At 45.7% G+C, this 14,396-nt stretch overlaps 1 protein-coding gene across 6 annotated transcripts in view; it reads right to left on the bottom strand.

The window, feature by feature from the left end:
- Nucleotides 1-1,206: 1,206 nt before the first annotated feature.
- Nucleotides 1,207-14,396, bottom strand: part of DCUN1D4 (defective in cullin neddylation 1 domain containing 4) — a 79,039-nt gene continuing 65,849 nt past the window's right edge. For all 6 annotated transcript variants that reach the window (XM_056111259.1, XM_056111258.1, XM_056111257.1 and 3 more), the window contains 3 exons: nucleotides 5,901-6,005; nucleotides 2,122-2,224; nucleotides 1,207-1,988 (listed from right to left, as the gene is read on the bottom strand). In XM_056111259.1, the coding sequence (XP_055967234.1) occupies nucleotides 1,933-1,988; nucleotides 2,122-2,224; nucleotides 5,901-6,005 (264 nt within the window). In that variant the 3' untranslated portion in view covers nucleotides 1,207-1,932. The remainder of the gene's footprint in view (nucleotides 1,989-2,121; nucleotides 2,225-5,900; nucleotides 6,006-14,396) is intronic.

Genomic DNA, 14,396 nt, shown 5'->3' on the forward strand with positions numbered 1-14,396 from the left:
CCTTCTATTCGGTAGAAAAAGGAAGTAATTTGATTCTACCATATCATGATTTTGTATATGCACACGCACTGTATATTATTACATACAAAATGTCTGTCTTTGGTGGTTCAGTTAGGAAAAAAAAATCTGAAAATCTGAACACTGCTTGCGGGAGGGGGGTTGGAGAGAGAGAGAGGAAGAGAGAAGGAGAGGAAGAGAGAGAGAGAGAGAGAAAGAGAGAGTAGCATTGTCTGTGTGCTTCACTCATATGATGCCATTTAAAGGTTCACATTAAGTCCAACAGATCTGTTTTTGGCCAGATTTCAAAATAATCCAAACTTCTTCCAACCACTGCATGCCCAATCATGGCTCTTGCTCACATATATATATATATAGTATTCAACTTGTTCAAGTGCACCATTAGCTTTTGACTTAGTTGAAAATATTAGACTTTTGTGTTTTAAAGTTTTCACAAAACTTTAGGGACTAAATTAGTCATTCAATAGCACCAGATAGTTGAGGGAAAAACATGTTATCTACACATTTTCTCAAGAAGGGTAAGGCAAGGGCGAGGAAAAAAAAAAATAAAGACAATAAAATACAAGCCCTCCCCCACCCCCCCAAACCCATCCTGTTTCTTCTTATTTCCTCACCCACATAAATAATGGCTCTCACCCTTCTGTGTAAGTTACTCAGGCAATGACGAGCGGGCCTTCCAGGAAAGGCCCTCCCGTGTAAGGGTTAGCTCAATGCTGGTGGTTCCGTGTCCACTGCCTGCAATGGACATTCTGCCAGGAAAAGCCTAGCATGAAAGAAACAAAAAAAAAGAAAGAAGAAAACAAAAATCTCCTCTCACTTACAGGATAGTTCTTTTTTCAGGACAAAAAAAAAAAAAAAAACAAAAAACAGAAACAAAACAAGGAAAACCAAAAACTAGAAAGGTAGACATCATGAACAGTCAACTAAAGATTCAAGCCGCAAATGAAAGTGCTCTGCAATTGCAGACTGCCAGCAAACCGTTTGATTTTCATAAAGGAGGCAAAGATCAACTGCACTCAGAATGGCACAGAAAGCATCAGCAGCCCGAACACTGACTAGAGGAATAAAAAAACAAAAAAACAAAACAAAACAAAAAAAAACCCCCAAAAAACAAAAACCCAAACAAACAAAAATACCCCCCAAATCAAAGACACTAAAGAAAGCTTACGAGACTTTAAACCCCATAAAAAAAAAAGTGCTATTTTAATTTATTTGTACCTATACTCAAATTACTACAGCTTGAACATTAGAAAAAAAAACCCTACACCTCGCATGTTGGAGATGGATTTGTGGCATGGTATGTGTTTATATGTTCAAATAATTATAACTTTCATTTTTAAAATGCTACCGTCTAAGTAAACCAGATTCTATTTGGCATGTGCCTCTGAAAAGTTCTAACTCCCACCTCCTTCCCAAAGTTGGCCTCTTAAATACAGTGAATTCTGGCAACGTTTGCTCACAGTATCCGTCATTCCTGTCTGGGTTCCTGAAATGCTACAGTTGAGACCAAATAAAGTAGAACTGGTTCATTTGAAAAAAAAAAAAAAAGAGGGACTAGAAATATGCCACAAAATTATTTTTACAATACATTTTTGCAGAAATAATCTCTAGGTGAAGCTTTTGTTTTTTTATACACATATACAAAATTTAAACAGCAATATACACATAATCACAGTGAGGACGTTGGCAAATTCACCAATCTGTAGTGGAAAGACAACTGCAAAGCAGCCTTCCAAGAGAACAATGCTACACGGCAGGCAGAGCTGGCCCATTCAATAGCAAACACCAACACGTCCCTGCAGAAGGGAGACAGTGCAAGAAAAGCAGCATGCGCTTTGATACAAACAGCAATTTATGGCTAATGGTGGACAAAACTGTGGTAACAGGAACTCTCTCGCTGTGATGCATCAAGTCCTAGGACATCTGCTTGTCTTTATACCACTCCACGAACTCGTCCAACAAAACTGGCCCTGAGGAGGGAAATAAGGAGGGGGTGGGGTGTGGGGGGGAGAGAGAGAAGACAATGCATTTGGCACTGAGGGCAGGGAGGCGGGGATGCGGGAGGTTCGGGGGTGAGGGAGCAAACAGCGGGGCTGTACTTACACGCTCCGTCTTCGTCGTAGTTGCTGAGGTCAAGGTTAATTGTTCTGCTAAATTCTAGCACATTGCACCACTGGTCTTTGTTAATAACTTTATATTTTGATTGCTGGAAGGAAAAATCATACGCATTACTGACATAACAGCTGGGACAGGTTTCCACTGCTGTCTGAAATCAACTTAGGAAGGTCCAGGAAGGCCGGCTCTTTCCACTGAGGTGTCTCAAGCCCCCAGGTTGGAAAATGGTGAGAGTGTGAGCAAGAGGAGGGCTGGAGACAACTCCTTTCACTACACAAATACTGTGGGGTTCGGCCCCAAATGGCAAACTCGTCAAAGAACTACAACTTGATATGCCCAAAGTGGAAGGTTCCAGGCTACAGAGACCTTTTTATATCAAAGGGAAACGAAATCTATTTGCCAGAGATCTTGCAAGGATTATAAGTGCTTAATGTACAGTATTTCATTCAGTGCTTGGCGTAAAGTGCTCCAGGAAGAGAGGACCCCAGCTGTCATCTCTGACATGGCCAAGCTGTCAGCTGCAAGGACAGGCAGCAGCTGGGGCACCCGCTAGAACTGGCCAAGACAGCGAACCGGCTCAGCACTATGGACTCTTGGAAGAAAATGACTAGTCTAATCATTTTATTTTCATTTTTATTTCATTTATTTTTTGGGAGGTCACACCCAGTGATGCTCAGGGGTTACTCTTGGCTCTGCACTCAGGAATTACTCCTGGTGGTGCTCGGGGGACCATATGGGATGCTGGGAATCGAAGCCGGGTTGGCCACGTGCAAGGCAAACTCCCTACCTGCTGTGCTATCTATCACTCCAGCCCCTAATCGTTTTTAAACAAGAATCTGACCATCCAACGTTGCCAGGAGGGGATTTTTCTACTCCCCCTAGACATCCTCCATATGTTTTAAAAAATGCACTGTATTCCTGTATCAGGACTCAAAAATAAAACCCACATTCAACAATATTAAGACCACAGAGGTTAGAAACATGGGGAAACGGCCCAAGCGGACAGGGCAGAGCCAATGGCTGCAAGGAGACAAATACGGGAAGCACATGGGAAATGGGTCCGTGGTGTCCTTCTGCAGGAAAAACACAAACGCATGTGCGAGAGAGGGGAACAGACTACCACACAGGCAAGGGACAGCGAGGCCAGCCAGTGGGCACAGGCGGTGCTGTGGGAGTGGGCAGCCACTGTGGCTCACAGCAGGGTCTGTCTCTGCAGAGACAACCCCTCGCCCAAGCCCCCAACTCCCAGCCTGAAATCCTGTTCCGCTCGAGGAGCAAACACCTATTCCTGTCAGTACCCCACATGGAGTCACCTTATGTCATGGGATTGCTGAGAAACTACAGCAGATCGGGTACAGATCTGGACCGGTACATGACAAGTACTTCTTTACATTGAAACTAGCTTCTGGACCTTTCTTGAGCAATCCTAGTTGGTGGTGTTAAGAGAAAGCATCCCCAAAGAGTCCTATCTGATGAAGCTCTTCTGGACCATTACAGAGAGTGAACTGTCAGTCATAGATGATTCCAAGAGTGAATGCAGGGCCGGGAAGAGGGCTGAGCTTTCTACAAAGCCCCTCATCCTTTTAAGCGTAGGACATTTGTTAAAAGAGCAGAGCGGAAGGGCAAGAAAGATGCCATTTCCAAACAGCCCTGGTAATTCAGATTTACATCTTAGAAACTTCTGGGTGCTACAGGTTGAATACACCATATCAAGAGCAGCAGTTCAAAATTCCTGATCATCTATACTTACTTAAAGCAAACACAACAATAATGGAGCTGTGGGGCTGAACCACTTCTAACACAAATGTGAAAACTTTAAAGATAGTGTCAGTTTTGCCTAACACTTAGCTTAACCGAAAGTCCCTTAGAATTACGGATAGGTAAGAGTAGACAATACATCACAAATTTATTTTAATAAGAAGGCAGATAGACTGTTTTTTAACCTTGGTTTGATAGTAAGAATCTAAAGTTCTAAAAGCAAGTGAAACTTGGCTTTTCTCTTGTCAGAAAGACCAGGAAACCTAAATAAAGTAGTGCTCCTAAAAGGGAAGGGGGCTGGGGAAGGGCAGTCCCAGCTGTTTCTGCTACAGGTAGACGGGGAGGGAAATGTACACACAGAGACACACAGACACACACAAAAACTGAAACAGACAAGGTACAGACATACATAGACACATATAGACATAAGACAAAAATACACAGACACACAGACACAGACACACAGGTATAGACACACAGACACAGAAACAGACAGACACGGGTATAGACACACACAGACACACATACAGACACACTGACACAGTAACAGACACACTAACAGACACAGTATACAGACACACACACAGACAGACATGTACACACAGACACTCACAGACACAGTAACAGACACACAGATACACAGACACTGACACAGGTATAGACACAAAGAGATATATAGACAGATATACACACATAGACACTGACAGAGATAAGTAGAGACCCTCACAGACACAGATACAGGTATAGGCGTGTGCACGCACGTGCATGTACACACACACACACACACACACACACGCACACACACACACACACACAATATTAACCCTAAGTGTTTTAAAAACCTTCTGGTGACTCTGGAGTTTTTGTATTTGTTAGTGAATTATTTGCCTTTTATCTTTCCCCTATAACCTTTTATATTATTATAAAACAGTGTTCTTTGCTTAAACACAGAAAGACCGCTAATGCTATGATCCTAGTATTTGGGAGCTGACTAACTCTGAAATACATCTACTCCTGGGCATTGTCATAATTACTTGACTCAGGCTTCAGTTGCCATAGTTCCTGACACCTCCAAAAGCTGGGTCCCACCAAAGGATGTGTAGGTAGACCCGGGGCAAGCAGCAAAGCCACCCTGGTTTCAATATGGGACAGTCTAGACATCATAAAGTACATCTTGATAAAGCCATAATGATCTGAAAGACAGGACCCCATGGGGTAGGAAAAGCTACACCAGCCTGAGGACTTAGTTTGGGATTTACAGTGAAAGCCCGGCTGGCTTTTAACCTCAGCCCCTCACTCTCCCTAGCCCAGAGAACTAAGTTTTGGAATCTTTATCCTTTACTGTGTTTACTCAAATAACTGCAAATATTAGTAAGAAGTAAACTGAATTGTTTAATATGTATTAGCAGCAAGGGAAAGAGAAAAGCAATATAGATATGTGCAGCCCCTCGAGTTTCTCAGTACTGTCTCAGAGTGTCTCCCTGAGTTAATCCCCCCTGAATTACCTCTGTCAAAATATTTTACCTTTGTAAGTGATCGGTCACACCCACCTGCAGTCCTATACCTTGGACCCCCTCAGATTCTCTAGAAGATTCTCAGAATACTTAATTCGGTTCTGAATTAAGCGTCCATTGACCATCAAGTCTGAGGTACCTGTCTCTCTCTTTGTCCCTCCACTGAGAAGCAGCTCTTGGCCACCAAAAGCAGCATCGTACCAGGAACTCCCCCTCCCCCCGCGACACACTTTTATTCACAGATACAGACAACGCACAGACAGTTCTAGGTACACACACACACACACACACACACACACACACATACACAGACACACATAGAGACAGGTCTAGGCACACACAGACACACACACACAGGAGAAGACAGGTGGATCTCAGGATTAGCAAAGACGACCCCAGAATTCCTAGAGGCAGAAAAGAACAAAAAGCAAATTACATCAAACCCAGCAGTTCGAAGCAAGCAAACATACATGCCATAAAATAACAATTTGGTACCTCTAAGAATTGGTGAAAAACTGGAAAAAGGGGCCAGATTTTTCCTAGTAACAGTCCCAACATGCACTTGGCAGTGTTTATGTCTAGGCTGCGCTGGTCCTTTTCCTGTTTAACAAACAAAAACAAGGATGAGCCAGATGTCCCCAAATAATAAATTCCAATAATCCAAACGCTTAGTTCACTTCAACAGGAAATATGCCATTGGCTCTTTTACCATACATCATTAAAAACCCAGATTCAAGATGAAGGAGCAGGGAAGGGAGCCAGTCACATCTAATGGAAGGCCGGATCATGTGGACCGACTATTTACTGTGAGAGAGACTTGTCACTTGAGGAATGCCCGTAACACAATACAATTAATAGCACCTACAGTTGCTTCATGGGATAAATAAACCTGCAACTCAATCATATCTGCAGTTTGACACTTGTGGTAATCAACAAAAACCATAACTGCTGACCCCAAAGACTATAACCAAATACGGAGTTTAAAAATTTTGATTTCCCTGCTTTGGAATCAGGTTTCCTGAACAATAAATAAATAAATAAATAAATAAAAGTTTTCACAACAATTTTCGTTGATAATTTTTTTTTTAATTGTACACTAAAGATGTTGGAATTAAATTCAGCTCACATGCCGGGCATTAGATTCTCTCCCAGCTGAAGGGGTAACTTCATCTCTCCACTCTGGGGAATAAAGTAGTCTGTTACAGTCCTCCTTACCTTATCGGATGTTCCATCCCTTGGCAGAATACTTCTAACCAATAACCACAAGAAAGGCATTTCATATGACGAAAACCGGAAAAGAACGGTTACATATACCGCAATATGGGCAGATCAAGTTCACTCCACTTCGGAGAGTCCCAATTAAAGATGCTAATTTCCCGTTCTCCACTTTCTTCCCAGCATTTACTCTGGAGTGAGCTGTGGGAGGTCCTCGGGAAGGGAAGGCCACCGCTGGCTGCCCGCAGCCTCTCGCCAGCACAAGTCCTCTCCTACCACGGGGCAGAGGGCCCGGCTACCCGCTCCCCCCTTCCACGGGGCACTCAGGAGGCTGCAGTCACACCACCGGGACCTTGTGGCCAGAGTGCTGCCGTACTCCGGGCCCTGAGCCAGGGCACTCCGGCCGCTGGAAGGTCTCCTGGTCCTGGAAGTACAGCTTTTTTGCCACAGCCTCATAGCCAGGTCCCGTGCCACAGAGGCCGCCCTACCCCCTGCTCTTTCCCTGCTCAGGGTGCAGCCTTCAGCCCCCAGAGAGGACAGGAGCAATGAACCAAGCCTCCACGGTCTGCTGGACACTCTGCAAAACTTCCTTGTTCCCCCCTGTCAAAGGCATGCGGGACAACCCCCGTCTATTGATCACTAAGAAGCGCCGCGGGCAAGCAATGGGGAGGTAAGGAGATGCATGAACACGGCACAAGATGGGCTGGGGTGAGAGCGAGCAGAACACAGTTCAGGCGGCAGCTCCGGGGCGGAACGCCCTTCCAGCAGTTCCTCACCATCTGCCAACCTCATACCGCTGGTCTGCCCCTGTGACACAGTGTGTGTTTTCGTGCACCACCAGCATCAAGCCTAAGCCGCCATCACAACACACACACACACACACACACACACACACACACACTGACAAAAGGTAAAAAAAAAAAAAGGGAAAAGGAAAAAGAAGAGACACAAAGGACCAGGACAGACTCTTGGCCACAGTGTAATCATCCGACACACTGACGACTAGGAAGGAGTTCAATGCATGTCTGGCCGTGATGCCAAAACATGCCGAAAGGCTTCAGACTCACAGGGCTGGAGAGGCCGATGGGCACACACTCACTCCTGCTCTGCCAGGGTGCCAGCCCGCAGAGCACAATCAGTCACACCATCTTCTGCCTAGCAAAGAAGAGAACGATACTATGGATGCACGCAATGGGGGAACAGAGGGACCTCGCTGGTAACCAACACTGCTGGGAAGCGGGCTGGAAGCGAGGGGCACATGGCTAGCAGGAAAACACTCCGAATTCTGGGAAATGCAGAGATGACGAACGCCTCCAGCGGAATGATGTCCAGGCATCAAAACGAAAAGGGACGTAGGGAGTACCCTGGACAACGAGGTTTCAATGGCGCCTGCAAAGGGGCTCCCTACTGAAAGTGCCATCAATCTTCCAGGCTGCTATGCGGTGGCCATCAGCATAGCAGTCACTGAGAAGAGAAACCCAACGCCCCCCAAAAGTGCAACAGAACTAGCCACACAGACTCAAGGCGTATGGCAGAGACATCCAGAGGTACCTCCCGAGCGATGAAGACGGGACCTTCAATCCCTGTGAGCTGCCACGATGGCGCAGCAGGACGGGGCCGACTCCCTGCCCAGGGTCAGGCTCTCCGTATGAAGTGAATCAGGGGCCACACACAAGACCCCAAAGGTCCAGCAGTAGAAGAGAAGAAACATTTCTCTCTACCCACATCTGCTCCCAAGATGTATAAGTGTGGATTTCACAAAGTTTCATTTTTTCCACCACAAGTTAAAAAAAAAAAATTCATGTTTTAAATGAGAACTAGAACCATGCTGTTGGACCCGCACCAGGCTGTTTCACAAGGGGTGCCCCAGAGGGGGGCAGGTGAGACCCCTCCCCGCCCCAAGGGACTTCAGCTTTGGCAGCCGAAAACCTCCAGAACTCAACAGCTGCCATGCTCTTGGCTGCTCTCCACACACTCAGGCCGAACCTCACCCTCGAGTGAACCTTTTCCTGGAGAGCGTGGCTGCGTGACACTTCACAGGACACATCCTACCCATACTCCAGAGGGCCACACCACTTTTGATGGGATTCAAAGTAGGAGGCAACCAACCTTAGAGGGAAATAATGTATTATTTCATTCTGTTTTGGGGCAGGGGTAGGGGTTCGGGATGGAAACATCCGAGATACAGTGGTGGGAAGGTGGTGTATGGTAGTGGGATTGGTGTTTGAATATTAAATGTAATCAAATATTGTGAACTACTTTATAAAATATAAAAATAGACAAGAACTAAACAGGTACGGGGCACAGGGATGCCTCTGAAGGCCCTTCAGGACACGGCCAGCCCATACCCAGAGGTCTTCCTTCAACAGAGACTGTGACAGCAGTCACAGAGTAGATCTGCAGAGCAGCTGCCAAGCCAGAGACACCACTCTGAATATTCAGACGTCACTTTTCCTGTACATGGAAGATACGCATTCCTCCCGTGAAAGACTGAGAAAGATGCAGAGTAGTGAACAGTGGCATTCTAGGAAGGTCTGATTGGCAGTTCTGCTATGGAAAACACGTAGTGCTATTACTGATGTAAGGATGTTCAAGCATGTATCTGTATGTAGAAATTAAGCACTGCTTTCCTTTGGGTGGGGAACGAGATCGGGCTACACCTGGCGGTGCTGGGATCCAACTGCGGGTCCAGGACGTGCAAGAAAAGGACTTTCCCCGCGTATGAGCTCTCCAGTACTAAGCGTTGCTTTTAAATGGCACAAATAATATAAGAACCCAGAAGTGAAGCGAAACAAGCACTCTATTAACCACTGAACTGTGAATATATAAGTAATATACTACAAAAGTGAATTTTAAACCTCGTAGGACCTGGGGTGAGAGAGACAATGTATGGTGCTTACCCCTATATAAGTATATGGCACCTGCATCTACCTTTGGGCCATGTCCCTAACCCCCAATACTTTCTGGGGGCAGGGGTCCTTGGGTCTTGGTGTGTTAGCCATTCTTAGGCATCCAATGGCGGTTCAATGCAGGGGCCCAAGGACGCACACCACTCTCCACGGAGAACCCCCGCCCCGCCATCCCGCCATCCGTCTGCTCTGCTCACTGCCATTTCCTCACTTAAAGGCCCCCACTCTCCCAAGCAACTTCACCTCCTTCCTGATTCCACCTGATCCCACCTCAGTTGCTCAGAGAAGCCACCTCCCCACCCTGTATCTCCCTTGCAGCCTGGCTCTCTCCATTCTGCTATCAAGACTAGATGGCACAGCTACAGGGAAGCCAATGATGACGGGGAGTGGCCAGGCTGTGAACTCAGGGGTCTCCTCTGAGTGGGGCTAAGATGCTGGGCGACCCTTCTCAACATGCTAGGTGACATCTCACAGTGACCGCCAGCACAGCACTTTGCCTTGACCTGAGAGGATGCAGAAAACTTCAATTTAATAGAATGAGCCCTCAAAAAGAACCCTTCATAAATTACCTCATTTGCTCTTTCTCCAATTTTGGTCTAAGTTCGTTTTAGTTATTTGATTTTGAGGCCATAATGCTCAGGGCTCAGGGCTGGAGCGATAGCACAGCGGGTAGGGCGTTCGCCTTACAAGCGGCCAACATGGCCGACCCGAGTTCAATTCCTCCGCCCCTCTTGGAGAGCCCGGCAAGCTACCGAGAGTATTCGATATGCCAGACACAGTAACAACAAAGTCTCCAATGGAGACGTTACTGGGCCCACTCGAGCAAATCGACGATCAACGGGAGGGGAAAAGAAAAATGCTCAGGGCTTACTCCTGGCTCACTGCTCAGGGATCACTCCTGGTAGTGCTCGGAAGACCATATGGGACGCCAGGGATGGAACCAGGGTCAGCAGTGTGGAAGGCAAACATCCTATCTGCTGTACTACTGCTCCAGCCCCCCCCCCCCCAAGTCTTTTTCCAAAAGAGAAATCTGTGGTTTCTGGCATCTGTCTCCCAGCAGTGCTTATGGGAGCCAGGTTATGCCAGGGACAGAACCCAGGTCTCCGTGTGCAAAGCCTGCAGTCAGCCCACCGAGCTCTCTCCAGCTCTAAAAGGGGATTTTTTCAAAAATGGTGTTTTATTTATATAAATTCATGTAACAAAATTGTTTATATAATCAACTAAATGCACACTGAGGAAAATCTCATAGGCATAAAAAGACTGAGCTGAACCTCCACATGCAGGGGCAATCTGAACCTTTTGGCCCTGACTTGATCCCTCACCATTTGCTCTGTAAGAGCGCAGGGCGGGGCCCTTTGACTGGGGTGCTGGAGGGAATGCAGAGACTCAGGGCGTTGGGGCCTGATGGATCTGTGCCGATATCCCTCTCCGGTCCTGTTCCTCAGCTGCCGAGTGACAAAGGTGGCCTCGCTTCTGGTTTCTTTCAGCTCTAGCCTCGTGAGGATGGCATCTTTACAACTCTACTTTCAAGTCAAAGAAAACTTAGGTGAAAAAGAACACAACTTTACCAACAGCATGATTTTTAAGGGGTGACAAGGCTTGATGGGAAGGGGAAAACCAGGACACTCTTGGGACTATTCCTTGGTGGAAAGATGTGGACAGGAAGAGTTTGCTGAGTTGGAGAAAGCATGCAGATCAAGGAGGCGAAGGGGACTGCAATGTGTGGGGCAAACGGCAGTGGGGGGAGCAGCCAGAAGAATCTCCCTCTCTAAAGACGGATCTGTTGGGGTTGGAATGATAGCACAGCAGGTAGGGCATTTGCCTTGCACGCAGCCCAACCCGGGTTCAAATCCCAGCATGCCATATGGTCCCCCGAGCACGGCCACGAGTAATTCCTGAGTGCATGAACCAGGAGTAACCCCTGTGCATCTCTGGGTGTGACCCAAAAAGCAAAAAACAAAACAAAACAAAAAAAACCATAAAGATGGATTTGTGCGGCTCAGAGGAAACCACTAAGTCTGGAGAAAGAACCACCACAGAAGAGTGAACCGGATCTCCCAGAGCTCAAGCTGGGGTGGAAAAATCTGCCTTCCCTCAGCCAGAGCAGAAAGATCATACGGGCCTCGGTGGGGCACTCAGAGGGTCTCAACACGGGCCTCGGTGACGGGGTCTCACACACAGACTGCGGCGGAGTCTTCACGGGGTAACACCTCACTAGCTGCGCTGAATCATCCTTAGGCTGCTGGCTGCTGGGGACTGGCACAGTCAAGGATCAAACTGACTCCAAGCAGTTTAACCGGGCACCACAAAGGCAGACATCCCATCCCACACTATTTAAAAAACAAAAGCCAGCAGCCAACAATTTAAAATTCGCTATCTCCAATAAACAAGTACTAGGAATGCAGTAAGAAGCAATAAAACACAAGCCAAACAAAAACAAAATGAAACAACAGGAATAGATCCAGGAAAAGACAGATGATAACCACAAGTGGTTAAAGCAGCTGTGATAAACACGAGGAGGAGAGAGATGGAAAAAATAACCAGGAACCAACTGGAATTTCAGGAAAAAAAAAATACTGCATCCAAAGGGAAAAAATACACCATCTAGAATTAACAGCAAACTAGACAAAGCAAAAGAAAAGGTTAATACTGGAAGAAATAGTACTAAAATCATTTAAGATTAAAAGGGGAGAAAAAAAAAAAACCTTGAAAACCTTGATCACAGCATCAAGCAGCTTAGGTACAACTGTATTCCCAGGAGAGCAAAGGGAGAAAAGGGGAAAAAAATTTAAGAAATAAGAGATGAGGGGCTGGAGTGATAGCACAGTGGGTAGGATGTTTGCCTTGCGCATGGCCGACCTGGGTTCGATCCCCAGCATCCCATATGGTCCCCCGAGCACCGCCAGGAGTAATTCCTGAGTGCAGAGCAAGGAGTAGACCCTGAGCATTGCCGGGTGTTACCCAAAGCCAAAAAAAATAAAAAAGAAATAATTGCTGAAATGTATCAATTTGAGCTGGAGCAGCAGGTAGGGTGTTTGCCTTGCATGCTGCAGACTCGGGTTTGATCCCCAGCATCTCATATGGTTCCCGGAGCACAGCCAGGTGTGGCCCAAAAACAAAGGAAGGAAGGAAGGAAGGGAGACGATCACCGATTTACTATAAACTCAGAGGTCTAGAAACTTAGCAAACCCCAATCAGAATAAAATTATGCCAAGAACACTGTAATCAACTCTCTAAATAGCAGTGAAGGGAATGAAAGCAGTTAGAAAACAAAACATTTTGTCCAAAGGAATAAAGAACAATTACCAGATTTAGTTCCTAAAACAGAAGACAATGGAGCAATATCATTAAAGTAACAGAAACATAAACTGTCAACCTAGAAGCTCTGATCCAAAGATGTGCTCTTCTGAACTGGAGGTAAAGTAAGAGCTAGGGAGTCTATCACGGAAGACAGGTATTCTAGGAAATGTTACAAGGCGCTTTTACAGGAAATGATACCAGATAGAAACTGAGATTTACACAAAAGAAGACAGACACAGAGAAGACATACACTTGGGCAAATGTGACAAAGCATCTTGACACCAATTTGAACCCCGAAATGACAACAAGAAATGCAGTGGCGGGATGTTTGTGCCCCAGTCACATGTTCAAATTCTTCAAGGTCTTTGGGAAGGTGACTGGGTCACCAGGGCAGCACGTGCATGAATGTGGCTTAGTCCCTGTAAGCACAAAGTCCCAGTTAGACCCTCCTCCCTTCTCTGAGGCACAGTAGAAGATGGCCTCTCTAGAAAAGGGGCCTCTTCCACACAGCCACACTTCATCCCGAACTCCCCGGCCTCCAGAGGAGTGAGCAATAAATCTGTCATTATAATCTGCTGGTTTCTGGCACTTTGTTGGAGTAGCCTGAATGGACCAAGATAACCTGCTGTGAAATTAACAGCACATATAGCAGAACAGGACAGTGGCATCAGAAAGCTTTGGCAGAAGGAAACTGCACAATCGTGAAGATGGTAAGGATTCCTGTACCTGAAAGGGTACACCATTCGAATACAGACTGTGGAAATTTAAAGAGAAATACTCTAAAGCTAGAGCATCCATAAGAAAATGAAATAGATGTAGCGAAGGAAGCAACAGAAGTAATGAAATGGATTTAAAAAAAAAAAGCCTCAATCCAAAAGAAGTCATGAAAAGAGAAAAAGGGAACAAAAGACAGATGGGATCAACAGGAGCAAAAAAACAAGATAGGAAACACAAACTTAACAATACCAATGTACCGATAATTAAATTAAATGCAAATTATTTAAGTATTCTGATCAAGACTAAATGTAAATTTTTTAAGCATTCTGATCAAGACAGAATTTACAGCCAATTATTGGCTCTCAATAAGAAATCTTTTTAAAAAAATAAGACATATATAGATACTTGTCTTACGAAGACAAATTGGTAAAACCATGGAAATAGACTTCTGCTGACTTTAGTAAGAGAAGCAAGACTGGCTAAATTTATATCAAAACAGACTTCAGAACAAGGAAGATTACCAGAATTACAGGTCATGACAACCCTCTAAGTGTATCTATACCTCATATCAGAGTTTCAATATACATGAAGCAAAAAAAAGAAAAAAAGAAAGAAAAGAAAAATGACAGTCATGACAAGAGAAATACAAACACACTTTGGGATTATGACAGAGAGTGGAAGACGCCTCTCCCAATTACTGACGAAGCAGCAGTGAGGAAGTAGGAAGCACACAGAGCACCTAAATAACCCGGCCAGCCAATCCGACCTAACCAACACTTACAGAACACTCCATCCAACTGCGAGGACATCCAGCACGGTAGGCCACATTCTGGGCTACAAACCCAGTCTT

This window comes from Sorex fumeus, unplaced genomic scaffold (genome assembly GCF_029834395.1).
Source record: "Sorex fumeus unplaced genomic scaffold, SorFum_2.1 ptg000013l, whole genome shotgun sequence".
NCBI classification, from domain to species: domain Eukaryota; kingdom Metazoa; phylum Chordata; class Mammalia; order Eulipotyphla; family Soricidae; genus Sorex; species Sorex fumeus.